Source organism: Antechinus flavipes, chromosome 5 (assembly GCF_016432865.1).
Source record: "Antechinus flavipes isolate AdamAnt ecotype Samford, QLD, Australia chromosome 5, AdamAnt_v2, whole genome shotgun sequence".
Lineage (NCBI taxonomy): Eukaryota > Metazoa > Chordata > Mammalia > Dasyuromorphia > Dasyuridae > Antechinus > Antechinus flavipes.
Window position 1 is genome coordinate 286496920 of NC_067402.1, and position 15497 is coordinate 286512416.

The 15497-nt window shown below is 43.9% G+C and overlaps 1 protein-coding gene across 3 annotated transcripts in view; it reads right to left on the reverse strand.

Annotated features, from left to right (window-relative positions):
• Positions 1-7954: 7954 nt before the first annotated feature.
• The window catches only part of CSNK1E (casein kinase 1 epsilon), a 54563-nt gene continuing 47020 nt past the window's right edge, over positions 7955-15497 (reverse strand). For 2 of the 3 annotated variants that reach the window (XM_051961942.1, XM_051961943.1), the window contains exons 8-12: positions 14548-14608; positions 13721-13913; positions 13319-13458; positions 10069-10134; positions 7955-9582 (exon numbers count right to left, since the gene is read on the reverse strand). In XM_051961942.1, the coding sequence (XP_051817902.1) occupies positions 10118-10134; positions 13319-13458; positions 13721-13913; positions 14548-14608 (411 nt within the window). In that variant the 3' untranslated portion in view covers positions 7955-9582; positions 10069-10117. The remainder of the gene's footprint in view (positions 9583-10068; positions 10135-13318; positions 13459-13720; positions 13914-14547; positions 14609-15497) is intronic. The other variant, XM_051961944.1, reaches the window with a different exon arrangement.

The following is a 15497-nucleotide window of genomic DNA, read 5'->3' on the forward strand; positions in this document are numbered from 1 at the left end:
TTAGTAATAGGCCTTTAATGAGTGCTTGTTGAATGAAAGGATGGATGGATGGTATTGCCTTGGGCAAGGAGTGGATGGATGGATGGATGGATGACCTTGGGCAAAGAATGGAAGAATGGATGGGTGGATGGATGGATGGATGGATGGTATTGCCTAGGGCAAGGAATGAATGAATGAAAGGATGGATAGAAGGATGGGTGGGTGGATGGTAATACCTTGGACAAAGAATGGAAGTATGAATGGGTGGATGGATGGATGGATGGATGGTATTGCTTAGGGCAAGGGAAATAATGCTCATATTTCATGGATGTCTGTCAGGAGGAAGCCGGGCCTGTGAAGGCACAGTGTGCAAGCAGTCACAGATGCAAGAATTCCAAGTCTCAGAGCCCAGGAGAGATGACCCAGGTGGGCCTGATAATTCAGCCAAGGAACATTCTCCAGCTCAGCTTTCCCTCCTTTCAGGGCGATGGCTGAGCAGGCTGATGAACAAGATTAGTCTTTGTGTCTAAAGGGGTGGTTTCTTCCTGGTCCTTAATTCGTTTAGTTTACGAAAGTTTCACTGACTCATCCTCCTTTTGAACTCTACAGTCACTTTGATAATTCTCCCCCAGTATAGAGCCTATCTTTGTAACAAAAAAAAAATGATTAAGCAAAACAGACTTGTACAGAATAATAATAATGATAACTAAGATTTATATAGCATTTAAAGATTTACAAAGCTTTTTACATATGTTATTTGCTGGTGACAGAGTGAAACCCTCTGGAAGGCAGGAAAGAGAGAGGGGGGAGGAAGGGAGAGACACGGGAGGGGGAAGAGGAAAGGGGAGAGAGGGAGGGAGAGAGAGGAAAGAAGGAGAGGGAAAGGAGGAGGGAGGGAGAGAAGAAGAAGAAAGAGGAAGGAGAAGGAAGAGAGAAGAAGAAGAAGAAGAAGAAGAAGAAGAGAAGAAGAAGAAGAAGAAGAAGAAGAAGAAGAAGAAGAAGAAGAAGAAGAAGAAGAAGAAAAAGAAGAAGAAGAAGAAGAAGAAAGGAGGAGAAAGAAGAAGAAGAAAAAAGGATGAGAGAAAAGAAGGAGAGAAAGGAAAGAAGGAAGGAAGATAGAGAGGAAGGAAGGGAAAAAAGGAAGAAAGAGGGAGAGAAAGAAAGAAACAGAAAGGAAGGAGGAAAAGAAGAAAGAGAAAAATGCAATAGATGAATCAGGGACCAGTTTTTAATGCTCTGGAAGGATTCTCCAGAAGTTTTCCCTGAATAGCAGGCTCTCCAAAGGCACTTACAAAGAGCAGGTGACTTTCTTTTTTTTTTAATTAAAGCTTTTTATTTTCAAAACATGTGCATAGATAATTTTCAACATTCACTCTTGCAAAACCTGTGTTCCAAATTTTTCTCCTCCCTTCCTCCCATCTCCTCCCCTAGATGGCAAACAATCCAATATATATTAAACATGTGCAATTCTTCTATACGGATTCCCACAATTACTATGCTGTGCAAGAAAAATGAGAAGAAAGAAAGTGTAAGCAACAATAACAATAAAGGTAAAAATACTATGCTGTGATCCACCCTCAATCCTCACAATCCTCTCTCTAGGTGTAGATGGCTCTCTCCATCACAAGATCATTGAAACTGCTCTCAATCATCTCATTGTTGAAAAGAACCATGTCCATCAGAATTAATCATTGTATATCCTTGTTGCTGATGTGTATAATGGTCTCCTGGTTCTGCTCACTTCACTGAGCATCAGTTCCTGTAAGTCGCTCCAGGCCTCTCTGAAATCATCCTGTTGGTCATTTCTTACCGAACAATAATATTCCATAACGTTCATATACCACAATTTACCCAGCCATTCTCCAGCTGATGGGCATCCACTCATTTTCCAGTTTCTGGCCACTAGAAAGAGGGCTGCCACAAACACTTTTGCACATGTGGGTCCCTTTTCCTCCTTAACACCTCTTTGGGATACAGGCCCAGTAGGAACACTGCCGGGTCAAAGAGTATGCCCTATTTGATAGCTCTTTGGGCACAGTTCCAAGCGAGCAGGTGACTTTCCAGGAAGACGCCTGCCCCTGTCTCCAGTCCCTAAGCCAGCTGCCCATCCACTCTGTTCCCGATGACCTCATGTCCAGGCCGGCCGTGCCTCTGAGAGCATGACTCACGGGGTGCAGAGTTGGAAGGAAACTGAGGGTCATCTTGCCTGACTGGGACCTGAGCAGAATTCTCCTGTCCAGCGTGAATCAGGGCAGGCGGGGGGGAGAAATCAGGGACAGGCCCCAGTGACCGTGAACTCCTGGGGTTAAATCAGGCAGGGGTGAGCTCCTTATCCTGCTCTGAAACTTGGCTTCTTTAAAAACAGGGAGGCTGGGGCAGCACTCTGGCATTTCTCATGGGGAGATGCCAAGCTCTCTTTTACAAAGGGAGAAACTGAGTGTTGAGTGGTCTGAGTGCATGGAATTAGAACCATAAGCCTTAGAACCTGGAGGGACATTTGAGATCTTGGCGGAATTTAAAGAGTAATGGTTTGGCCATTAGGCTGGCAAAGCTTGTGGTAAAGTCATACTCAAACTCATGTGTCGTCTTCCTTTCCACTTTCAGGAAATGCTACATACATTTCAGTTAGTGAAAATAACATGGTATTCTTTTCTCCACCCAAATTTACAGATCCCCTGAAATCTTTCCACAGTTCATGGATGAAGAACCCTCTGATCTGCTCCTGTTGCCCTAAGTTACAGAAATAGCATGGCAGAAGGAATGGGCGGCTGGACTGGGTCAGGAAGGAGACTGGGTTGTTATCCTCCATTCACAGCATCCCATCTCCCACCTCCTTGTCTTTGTACATCCTTCATTCCTACCTCTTAGAATGCTTAGCTTTCTTTCTAGAAAAGGGTAGCTCACTCTAACACAAAGCCTAGTCTGATTTCCCAGAAGGCTAAGGTCCTCCTCCTTAGACATTACTTTATATACATTTATATGTTTTATAAAATATATTATATATACATTACTTTGTATGTATTTTATGTAAATTATCTATTACCTTGTATATATTATATGTATATGTTTGCATATATTTGTAATTTTTAATATATAATTATGTTGTATGGTTATGTTTTATATATCATATATCATAATACATATTTCTATATTTGTATGTTAATATCTGGTTTAATATATTACATATTTATGCATTACTTTGAATATATCTATATGTGTTTATGTATTATATATTTTCATATATTTATATATGTTTGTGTGTGTTTATATAACATATACTATATATCATATATTATTTTGTACATATTTACATATTTTCTGTATTATATATTTATGTATCACTTTGCATATATTTATGTATTTTATATATTATTTTGTATATATTTATTATGTATGTATCATTTTATATATGATATACAATGTAACATTTATAATATAAGCTTTGTTATAAATATAAATGTGTCATAATATATTTTATATATTACTTTGTCTCTCCAGGATTAGTAAGTCCCTCGTACATCTTGAACATTTAATGCTTTCTGTTGTTATTTGTAGTATGACTGAACTCATCTGACTCAATTTCCCCATTTTTAAATGGGGATAATAATAATCCCTAGTTCACATAGTTATGGAACTCAAATGAGATGATGGATGTAAAAAGGGCTCCAGCCCCATTGCTCACTTCATTCCTAGCTCACTCTCTGTGCTATCTCCACAGAGGTTGTCTTCCTCCAAACCCCACTACATTTTCCCATGTGCATTTATATCTTGTCTTTCCCTGTTGGAACGTATGCTCCTTGAAGACAGGGGTTGACTTATTTTCTTGTTTTGGTGCCCCGAGTCCTTAGCCCAGTGCTTGGAATTTGATAAAACACTTAATGAGTCATCTATCCATTCTTCCATCTATCTATCTATCTGCCTCTATCGATCTATTCATCCATCCATCCTTCCATTTCTCTATTAATCTATCTATCCATCCATCGCCTCTGTCTATCTATCCATCCATCTATCAATCTATTTAGCCATCCTCCCTCCACCTATCCATGCATCTATCAATTCATCTGTTCCTCTATGTCTGTATATAATCTATTCATCCATCCATCCCCTTATCTAGCTATTTCCATTCCTCCCTTCATCTATTCCTCTATCTACTTGTCTATCCATCCATTCATCCCTCCATCCATAAATTTATCTATCTATCTATAAATATATTCATCCATCCCTTCATCTGTTTATCTATCTATCATCTCTCTTTCTATCCATCTATCCATCCCTGTATCTATCTATCCACCCATCCATCTATTTATTAATTAATATTAATATCTATCTATCAATCTATCTATCCGCCCTATTTACACATTTTAAAGCATAGTATAAATATCAGTTATTATTAAAGATAGTGAAACTGAGGCTTGAAGACATTAATTGAGTTGCTCAAGGTTACTTAAGTAGTGAACAGTCAGGCTGAAATTCAAATCCAGATACTTGACTCCAAGCATTCAATGCACTTTTGCCTTCTCTCTGCATCCATCGGTTTAGAACTAGAATGATCCTTGAAGTTCTCTAGCTATGGAACCATGCAATTTCAGAGTTGGAAGAGATTTCAGCGGCCATTTAGTTCAGTCCATAAATGAGAAAGAATCCTCCCTACAAACATTCCCAGCAAGTAGTTGTCCAGCAATGCCCAAAGTCTTTTGGTGATGGGCAAACCCACTTCTTCCCAAAGCAGCCCGTTCCGGTATGGGACAACCCTTTTTCCAATGTCAATCAATTGCAATCAATCAACCAACCAATTAATCAGCATTTGAGTACCTACTATGTGCCGGGCAAAAAGAGGTAACAATCCCTGTTCTCAAGGATCCTTGAGATCAAAGAAGAAATCCTCTTTCTAATAGGGGAAACCACAAGTACATAGAAGTATGTAAAGAATAAATAGAAATGAATCTAAAGTGGTCAATGCAAGGCAGTTTGGGAGGAAGGGTGCCAGCAGTGGAAAGACTTTGTGTACAATGTGGTACTTGAGCTGGGGCTTAAAGAAAGAGATTATCTAAGAAGGACTCGAGGAGGAAGTGCATTCCATGCACCAAGACTGGAGATAAAATGTTGTGTGCGAGGAACAGAGAGAAATTTTACGTCCTATGAGGCCGGAAAGATGGGCTGGGCCAGTTTACAAAGAACTTTTAAAGCTAAAAAAGGTGTATTTTTTTTAATCCTGGAGGTAATGGCCAGTTGTTAGTTGAGTAAGAGAGTCACATGGTTGGATCATGTTTGAGGAAAACCACTTTGGCAGCTGTATGTAAAATGGACTGGACTAGGAGAGTTTTAGGCAGGGAGGGCCATCCACATGAAGATCTGAGCTACGATAGAAGTAGAGAAAGTGGTGGGGTGTGAGATAGTGAGAAGGTAAAAATGGCAAGATTTAGCCCCGATTGGATGGGGAGTAAGGGATAATGCCGAGGCTACAAATGTGGGAGAATTAAAGGGATGGTGGTGCCTTTGGCAGAAATAGAAATTAGGAAGAGAGAAGAGTTTGGGTCGGGGAAGAGAATAAATTCATCTAAAACAGATGTATGAAATTTGAGATGTCTATGGGACATCTGACTAGAAGTATTTAATTAAACAGTTGATGATGTGGAACTAAAAGGGGCTGGGACTGGAGACAGAGATCTGGAGGTAATAATGGAACTCACAAAAGCTGATGAGTTTAGGAAGAGAAAAAGTGTAGAGGGAAAGGATTGACCAGGACAGAGTCCTAGGAAGGAGTCACGGTTAAGCTATGATAAGGTTAATGAGTCAGAAAAAGAGACAGAGATAGAGGAATAGTAGGGAGGGAATAAGGTCGTGAAATTCTAGAGAGAAGAAAGAAACCAGGAGGAAAGGCTGGTCAAATGAAGGCCTTTAGATTTGATGAGTAAGAAGTCAGTGGCCATTTTTTAGAGAGCACTTTCCGTTGACCTTTGGAGTCACCAGATGGACTGTTCATGATGTCCATGAATCCTTGTCAAAGGCCAAAAACAAGCTCAATTCTTCTTTCATATGGTAGTTAGCGTGGTCACCCTGAGCCTTCTCTTTTCCAGCTTAATGCCCCCTCTTTACAATTTTTTTGGCTGCTTCTTAAGGGAGACAGGCTGCCTCAAGGCCCTGTTTTCCTCTGGATGCTCTGCATTACAAGTAACCTGTTTGAACCAAGAATGATCTTCAGGAAGTGATCTGGCCCCTCTAGCAGAGGATAAAGGAATCTTCTGGGTTTTTGTAGATTATGTCTTTGATGGGGGTTCAAGGAACCATAGGAAGTGGGAAGTATAGTGGTACAGAGGTAGGAGACCGCTAAGGGCTAGCCTAGTCAGAGAAGGCCTTTTGCAGGTGGTGGGAAGTCAACTGGGCCTCTAAAGAAAGGTACTGGAATAAGTTGTGGTCGATGAATGTAATGGAAGATTATTAATGTTTTATAAGAAACGATGAGCAGGCTGATTTCAGAAAGGCCTGGAAAGATTTATATGGATGGTATTTTCTTGTGTTTTTTCCCCTTTTGATCTGATTTTTGGGGGGGGGGCAACATGATGAATATGAAAATATATTTAAAAGAATTGTTTATTTAACCCATGTTGGATTGCTTGCTATCTTGGTGAGGGGAGAGGAAAAAAAAATTGGAACACAAAGTTTTGCAAAGGTGAATGAATCTTGAAAACTATGTATTTTGAAAATAAAAATATCCCTTGAAATCTTGTTCAAACTAGTAATCCAGGACTCCCTGCCTTTTCCTCTTAAGAACCAACTGCAAGGATGATTTCAGAAAGGCCTGGAGAGACTTACATGAACTGATGCTGAGTGAAGTGAATAAAACCAGGAAAATATTGTACAAAGCCACAACAAGGTTATGGATGATCCACTGATGGACCTCTTTTCAACAAGGAGGTGATTTAGGTCAATTCCAGTGGACTTGTGATAGAGGGAGCCATCCGCATCCACAGAGAAACCCGTGGGGGACTGAATATGGATCACAGCATAGTATTTTCATTCTTTTTGTTGTTTGCTTGCATTTTGTTTTCTTTCTCATTTTTTTTCTTTTGATCTGATTTTTCTTGTGCAGCATGATAAATGTGGAAATATGTACAGAAGGATTGCACATGTTTAACCTAAATTGAATTACTTGTAATCTAGGGGAGGAGTGGGGGGAAGGAGGAAGGGAAAAAATTGGAACACAAAGTTTTGCAAGGGTGAATGCCGAAAATTATCTTTGCATATATTTTGAAAATTTAAAAAATTATTTTAAAAAAAGAAAATTGAGATCTAAAGAGCTTAAGCCCAAAGTCATGTTCTTAAGTCATTTTTCAGTCATATCCGATTCTTCCTGACTCCATTTGGTGTTTTCTTGGCAAGGATACTAGAGTGTTTTGCCATTTCCTTCTCTAGTTAAACGAATTGCTCGGGATCACACAGCTAGCGTCTCAAGCTGTATTTGAAGTCAAATCTTTCAGACTCTAGGCCCAGCTGTCCCATGATTCTGGTTCCTTCTTTGTAAAATGAGAATAGGTGCTGCTATCTCTCAGGTTGTTGTGGGATTCAAGAGAGATTACACACAGGAAGTTTTCAAACCCTGAAGAGCTAGTAGCTATTGTTTACTATTATTATTATTATTGGATGTTGGAGAGGAAAGGATGATACAACCCAGAAAGAGAGGTTGGAGCTAGACTATTATGGCTTAAATGTCAAATAGAAAAGTTTGTGTTTTCTCTTAGAGTCAATAGAAAGCCACTGAAGCTTCTTGAGCAGGGGAGGGGTACAGTCAGTTGTGTGTGCAAAATGGGCCTCGGTTTTCTCATCTAAAAATGGGCAGATCCAACCAGCAAGCCTTGAAGGTCCCTTTCCAGCTGGCGTTTGTGCTCCCTCCCTCTCTGGGCTTCATACCTGGACCCTCTTTCTAGTTCTGAGAATAGCAAGGGGATGGGAAGAAAAGTCAGGGGAGTAAGCCAAGTCACTTGATTATTTTCTACTTTATTACTCCAAATTAACGACCACAATAAAGCTCCAAAAAGTCCAATATTTACACAGGAAAAAAGTACAAAATTCCCCCCAAAGTTCTTCAGTATTTTTTTTTTCCATTTTTTTAAATTACAAAGTAATAAAAAGATTTACTCTTTAGTTAAAAAAAAGAAAAAAAAGACAGAGAAAGAGGGGTAAATAAATTAGGAAAAATAGCCCAAAACAAAAGCAAAAACCAAACAAAAACAAAAACTTGTGTTAAATAGAAAGCATTAAAAAAAATCCAATTCCCCTTGGACATCTCATCCTCTCGTGGATCCCATAGGGGACCCCCCGGGGCCCCACATCTGGACTAACAGGGCAACGGAAGGTCACAGAGGGAGGGGTTGGGCTCCCAATGGTTCACTGGAAACCCAAGGGACGATTTCTTCCCGTTTGTCTCTGGTAATCATTCCCGAGGATCTCTCTAATCCAACAAGGGTGGTGGGAGTGGAAATTGTTCCCCTCTGCTGCAGGATTGGATCCGAGGAGGGCTTGGATTTTTTCCCCTCCTTTCCTGGGCAGCCCAGGAGAGAAGCGTTCTGAGCATCAAAACCGGGATAGTCAAACTGAAGTATGAAGGTTTTGGGGGGGAAGAGGGGCCTGTCGTCCCACGGCATCCTGCGGGGACCCTCCCAGGCCCTTAACGCTCATCCTGGAGAATACACAAACGCAATAGACACACACAGGCACACTCTCGGACATACCCACAGCCACACCATCCATCACTGCCCCCCACCCCCACCCCCCTACCCCAGCTTCCTAGAAAGCCTCTCGAGGCTCCGGGGTCACAGCTGCCTTCCCTTCCCTGCCAGGCTCCAGAGGGTAGGGAGAGAAGGAGGGGTCCGCGCCCCTAGCTCGGCCCGGGACAGCCCCTGTATCAGTGCTAAGGAGAGAATGGGGCAGGGACGAGCCCAGGGACCCCACGAGTGACCCTTGAAAGCTGGCGTCTTCTGAGGCTCCGAGGCCCGTCTAACCAAGAGACCCAAGGCCCCGCCGACAGCTCAGGGAGTCACGAGTTTACTTTCACAAAACAAAATGAAATCCAGACAGCTTCTGCCCTGTCCAAGCCTTCTCTTTCCTCTTCATCCAGAGGTTGGCTCCTTGGAGGCAGAGGGTGCTCAGATCAACAATGACACAGAGAACAGGAGTGTAGGGTGGGAGGGCTGAGGGGCCCCGACCCCTAGAGACCTTCAGTCTGGGCTAGGAGGAGGAGAGGGAGAGCCCCCCTTTGTGCAGGGGGGGCAAACATCGGGAGCGGCTTGGCGTGGCTCCCGGAAGGGTGAGTGGTGACGTCCCCAAAAGGGTCTCTGGGAGGGGTCTAGAGGGCAGAAGGCAGACCGGGAAGGAAGGCAGACACCGGGGCCGGAGATCGGTGCAGTGGGAGCTTTGTGTCTCTTCTCCATTGGCAAAAAAAAAGAAAAAAAAGAAAAAAGAAAAGAAAAGAAAGAAAGAAAGAAAAATCCCAGACAGCAACAAAAATCTGTTGTCTGTTTTGTGGGATTTTTTTTTCATTTTCTTTTTGTTCTTTTTTTAAGTCTTTTTTTAAATTTTTTTTAAAAGAAAAATACAGTGAAGACACTAGAAAGAGACAGAGAAAGAGAAATAATTAGGATTGACTTCTCTCATATCCCATCACTCCCGCCTTTCCTATGCCATAGCCTACTCAGATAGACTGTAGGGGAAAGAAATCAATCAAATTTGGTTTCCCACACACCCAACCTGTGTGACCCTGGGCAAGTCAATTTACCTTGAGTAGGGACTTAATCCCATATTTATCAAATCCCATCTAGGGCCAGACCCAGCCATCCTGACCCTTCAAGCCAATGTCCCCAGGAGAAGAGAGTGGGGATGGTCATTTTTATATCTCCAGTGACCAGCACAGTGGCCAGTACAGAGTAGCTGCTTAATCCATGATTCCCTAAAGTTCATCTGCCTCCCTTCTGTCCTCGACTCCATCTCCCAAAGGAAGCTGGGCTACCCCGTCGCTGCCCTTGGATAGACCTAGGAGGACAGGTCCTAAGTCTGGGGAGACAGGCAGTGGCGAGTCACTCCAGGAAGACTTACCTAAGCAAACACTGGTCCGGTAGCATCTTTCCCTCACTTCCCGAGGTGGTCAAATGGCACGCTTGTCTGGAGAACAACAAAGGGTATCCAGATGTTATAGGAATACAGACAGAGCGAGTCCAAACCCTTCATTTTACACATGTTTTACACAGAGAGGAGTTGGAGCCAATTTGTAAAACAAGGAAACTAAGGCTCACTTCAATCCCACCGGTCAAGTCACAGAAATCCGAAGTCTCTAAGGCAGGATTTGAAGGGAGTCTCGCTCTATCTACTGTGGTACACTGCTTCTCCCCACAGCTAAGGGGCGCTGCGGTGGATAGAGCATTGGTCTTAGAATCAGGAAGACTCAACATCCTGAGTTCAAAACTGGCCTCCAGACACTTACTAGCTGTGACTCTGGATGGCTCACTTAACCCTGTTTGGCTCCATTTCCCATCTGTAAAATGAGCTGGAGAAGCAAAGGGCAGAGCACTCTAGCATCTCTGCCAAGAAAAACCAAACGACGTCATCACATGACTGAATGGACTCAACAACAACCAGAACACTGCTTCCCTAGATCCTAAGCTCGGCGAGGGCAGGGACCGGCTTCACTGCTACTCTTAGATCTTCCCTCAGGATCTTACCTAGGACTGGGGACTGAGTAGTCTGGTCGTTAGAGTTAGGAGCTTGAGTTTCAGGCCTGTCTGATCTTTCTTTCTTTTGTGACCATGGGTAAGTCACTAACCCCTTTCTGAACCTCAGTTTCCTTATCTGAAAAATGGGGATAAATGCAGTACCTATCTTGAAGGGTTGATATGAAAATTCAGTGAATTAATGTGTTTTATGAATTTTGACTGTTACTGTTTTGTAAACATAGTGCGAGAATTAAAAGACTACATCGATTTTTAATTAAAGATCCTAAAGTGAGGAAAAAGGATAGAATCCAACAGTTTGGACACCCAGCCCAGTGTTCTGTCCAGGCTGCCCGGCAACTGCCAACCTCATTAAAAATGGCTTTGCGTTGGGGAAGAAGGAATGGGTGAGAGATGTCTCTTCTCTCCTTACCTCATATTTGAGGTAAGGAAGGAATGCTACACCTGGAATGAATGAATGAATCTGCTCCCTCCTCATGTCCAACTTAGAATCTCTAGCTTTCTTCCTTTTCCCTCCCAGGTAACTGATAATTCATCATCACCCAGTCCTATGAAGGTTTTTTTTTTCCCTTCCACAGGATCTGGACCACTCTGCAGTACTGGATAATAGATACTGCACTGGATTCCTAGATACTTTTTCTTCCCTGAGATCTCATGTTGTTGTCCACTCCTGACCGAAGTCCCCATGCTGCCTCCTTTTCTGCTCCTTTGGTGGATCACCACCTAGATCCTGCTTCCTTAGCCCTCTGTGCTCTCCCACTTCTCTCTTCATTCTTGGTGATCTCATCAGCTCCTATGGGTTTAAAGATCATCTCTAAACAGATGACTCGCAGGTCTGTGTATCTAGCTCAGCCTCTCTCTTGAACTTCAGTCCCAGATCCCAACTTGGCTGTTGGACATTTCAAATCAGAACTCTCCGTGGCCAGTGTGGACATTTTTTGACTCTCAATATTTTTACGAGAGATCTTAGATGATTTTGTTTGTTTGTTTGTTTTTAAATTCTTCAGTATTGGAGTTGGGGTCAGGGAGGTGGGAGGGAGAGAAAATCGATTTTTGTTGGTTGAAAAATACAAAATTAAATTAAAACAAACAAGCAACACAACGTCCCAAATTTGATGTGTCCAAAACTAAACTCTCTCTTTTTTAATGGTATTTTATTTTTCCAAATTTACGCAAAGCATTTTCAACATTCATCTTTAAAAAACCTTTTGTTTGAAATTTTCTCCCTTTCCTCTCTCTTCCCCAAGACAGCAAGCAATCTGATATAGTTTAAACATGTACAATTCTTCTAAACACATTTCCATATTTGTCACACTAAGCAAAAAAAAAAAAAAAGATCAAAAAGAAAAAAAAACACAAGAAAAAAAAGAAGCAACAAACAAACAACAAATAAAAATTTAAAAATAACAAATTAAAAAAAACAAAAAATAGTATGCTTTGATCTACATTCGGTCTCTATATTTCTTTCCTGGATATGGATGGCACTTTCCATCACAAGTCTATTGGACTTGCCTTGAATCGCCTTGTTGAAAAGAGCCAAGTCCATCATACAAAACTAAACTCTCTTGACCCTGAAATTCTTCTTTCAAACTTCCCTGTTTCCATTGAAGACGCCGTCATCCTTCCAGTCACCCATGGATACAACTTGAGTCATCCTTACCTCCTAGTTCTCTCCCACCCCGTCATATTCAATCAGCTGTCAAGTCTCATCACCAAATCTCTTGCATCCAATCCCTTCTCTTCCCTCCCCCACCTGAATTCAGATCCTCCTCAATGGTCATCAGGAGCACCACTTCCTCATTAGCTTCACTATCCCCAGTCTCCCTACCCAGTCTTTGCACAACTGCCAAATCTGTATTACTAAGCAGAGGCTTGAGCATGTGACTTTTCTTTCTCAAGACGCTCCGGGGGTTCCCCACTTTCTATAGGACAAAATGCAGAGTCCTCTGGTTGGCTTTGCCATCTGGCTCCAATTTATCATTCCAGATTTACTCCACATTACACTCCCTCATGCATTCTCCGTTTCTGAGAAGCTCTTACTTCCTTCTCTGTTCAGCTCAAATCAAAGCCTTTCCTGGTTCCCCTAGTTGCTAATGCCCTCCATGTTGGGAATTACTTGCTATCTACCTTTCCACATTCTCTTGTGCTTTACATTCTGCCCAACTGGGATGTAACATCTACTTTAACTTTCCCACATTTTACATCCTGCCCAAATGAGATGTAACATCTATGTTTATTTTCCCGTGTTTTATATCCTGCCTAAGTGGGATGTAACATCTATTTTAATTTTCCCGCATTTTACATCCTGCCCAACTGGGATCAGCATCTATTTTTAATGTTCCTGCATTTTACATCCTGCCCAACTGGAATGTAACATCTACGTTTATTTTCCCGCATTTTACATCCTGCCCAACTGGAATGAAACAATACTTTAATTTTCCCCTGTCTTACATTCTGCCCAAGAGGGATGTAAATTTCTCCAAGACCAAGAGCCTTCATTTCGGCCTTTCCTCATCCACACTTTACACAGTACCTGGCACTTCATAAAGCTGCTTACGCCCTTCCATAAATTCCTTGAGGGCACGAAGGAAGGAAGGGAGCAAAGGACACCCACTCACCTGTGATGCTGAAATCCGAGACACCTCTTGGCGTCCTGTGAGGTCGGAGGAGGAGACGTTGGCCGGAGCCCCTCGGTGTAACCTCATGCTCACCTTCCTCTCCCTGTCTACCCGTGAGATCGCTCTGGGAGAAGTATTGCCTAGAGAATAGAAAAGACGCTCTTGAGCGCAGCCTAGAGGCGGAGGGATGTGTAGCAGCGGACCAGAAAGTCCTGGGTTCAAATCTCAGTTGGGTGATCCGGGAAGAGTTTATTTTGCTTTTGCCTTACTTTGCACACAGTAAGTGCTTAATAAATGCTTGCCAATACACGAATCATCTCTCCTCTCTGGAAGGTCCTTCCTGGCTCTGATGGTTCGATCTTAGGGTCCAATCCCCACCCAGCCTCTCCCGCCCCGACTCACCAGCTTGCTGGATGCGGGAGGCCGGGTTGGAAGCCACGGGCTCGGCCACGTTGCGGAGGCGGTTGGCAGTGGCACCAGCAGGGGGTCCCGGGGGGAGGGCCCGCGTAGCAGATCCTCGCAACTGCCCCATCCTCTCCTCTCTCTCGTGCTCCCGCCGCTCTCGGTCCATATCCTCGGGGTTCCGGGCCGCACCCTGTGGGGTGGGGGGAGGGCGTGATAGATAGAACAGGGATGGGGAGAGTTTGGCTTTGTCCCGAGATAGAGAGCAACCTTAAGCCCCCAGAAAGGGATTCCCAGACCAGAGTGACGGGAAGGGAGGACCACCAGCTCGAGTTCCGAAAAGCACCTTAGAGATGATCTTGTCCAATCCCCTCGCATTATAAGGAAGGTAATGAAGGCTCAGAGAAGTGGCAATGACCTGCCCAAGATCAGGCATGTTATAAAAGGCAGAACCAAGATCCGAGCAAAGCCAGAAGAGGAAAAAAAAACACGAAGAGATGAAGAAGGAGGTCTAGAGGTGGGAGGGCGGGGCCATATTCTGTCTTGCCCCACCCCCGACATCCCCTGTGTTTCCTGGAGGCTACGGGGTACCATCCCTTTCCACAGTGGTCCTTGCCAAGCCGTGAAAGAGCCGGGTGGGATGGCCTAGGAGTCCCGAGGAAGCAGAGGGGAGGACGGTGAGGGCAGGGAAGGGCTGAATGGCACCAAAGCCCCCCCCTGGGGCGTGCTCTTCAGCAGCTGTCTCCCCAGTTTTTAAGACCAGATTCAGGGGAGAAAGAGAGAGGGAGGCCAGAGAGCTGAGCGCAGAGCCAGTGACAGCAAGTTACCTAATTGGTCCCGGGGCGCAGCGCAGGGAAGGGCAGGGGGCTGACTGGAAGGGGGCCGCATCTGTAGAGGAGAGAGCTCAAGGCTAAGTTGGGGGTCACACATATAGACATTCCCAGAGTCACAGTGGGGGTGTGGGGGAGGTGGCGAGAGGAACCTGTCCCTCGGCTCCCAGGGAAGAGACAAGGGCCACTGCCCCCTCCCTGTAAACAGCCACGGGGCCTCCACCTGTCCTTTCATTGGCGTAGGGGACTCCCAAAGCCAGAAACTCCCTCCACCAATTCAGGTTGACACCATCTCTGCAAATTGCGTGTGAACAACAAAAAATGACTAATAGAAACCCAGAGCTTCCTGGCTTGCAGACCAGCTCTTATCCACCAGACCATACTATTTCTAGTGTGGGGGATTAACGTTTTACAAGTTCATAAGATGTTCTATCCACATGTTAGTTATTCTATTTAAGCAGTAATGGGGGGGAACCCACATCCTTCCTGTTTTTCTTTTATTAATTCAGGAGGACTCAAAAACTCCACTTTAGAACTCGGAAAAAGCATCGTCCATCTTATCTACTGGATATTATCATTTAGACCAAAGAGAGCCAAGTGGGACTTTTCTGAAGGCGGGCAACATTCTTCACAAGGCCCTAAGAATGCTGGGAAGGACGGATGCTCCCCGGCTCCCCGGGAATCCCTCCCAGTTGGAAGAGATCTCATGAGAGGCGATCAATTCAACCTGAAGCTGAATCGGAACATGCTGGTGGACTCCCCACCGAGTCACCTCCTGCCCCTGCTCTTGGAGGGAGAGTCAGCTCCCTGGGGAGCCCTGAATTCCACAGGGTGCTCCAAAAAGGTCTTGCTCACTGACCAGAGGGGTTGCCTGACCTGCGACCCCTCCTTCCTCTCACCCCAACCCCAAGCAGAAGTGTGAGAGTCGAATGAGTGGCAATGGGTGT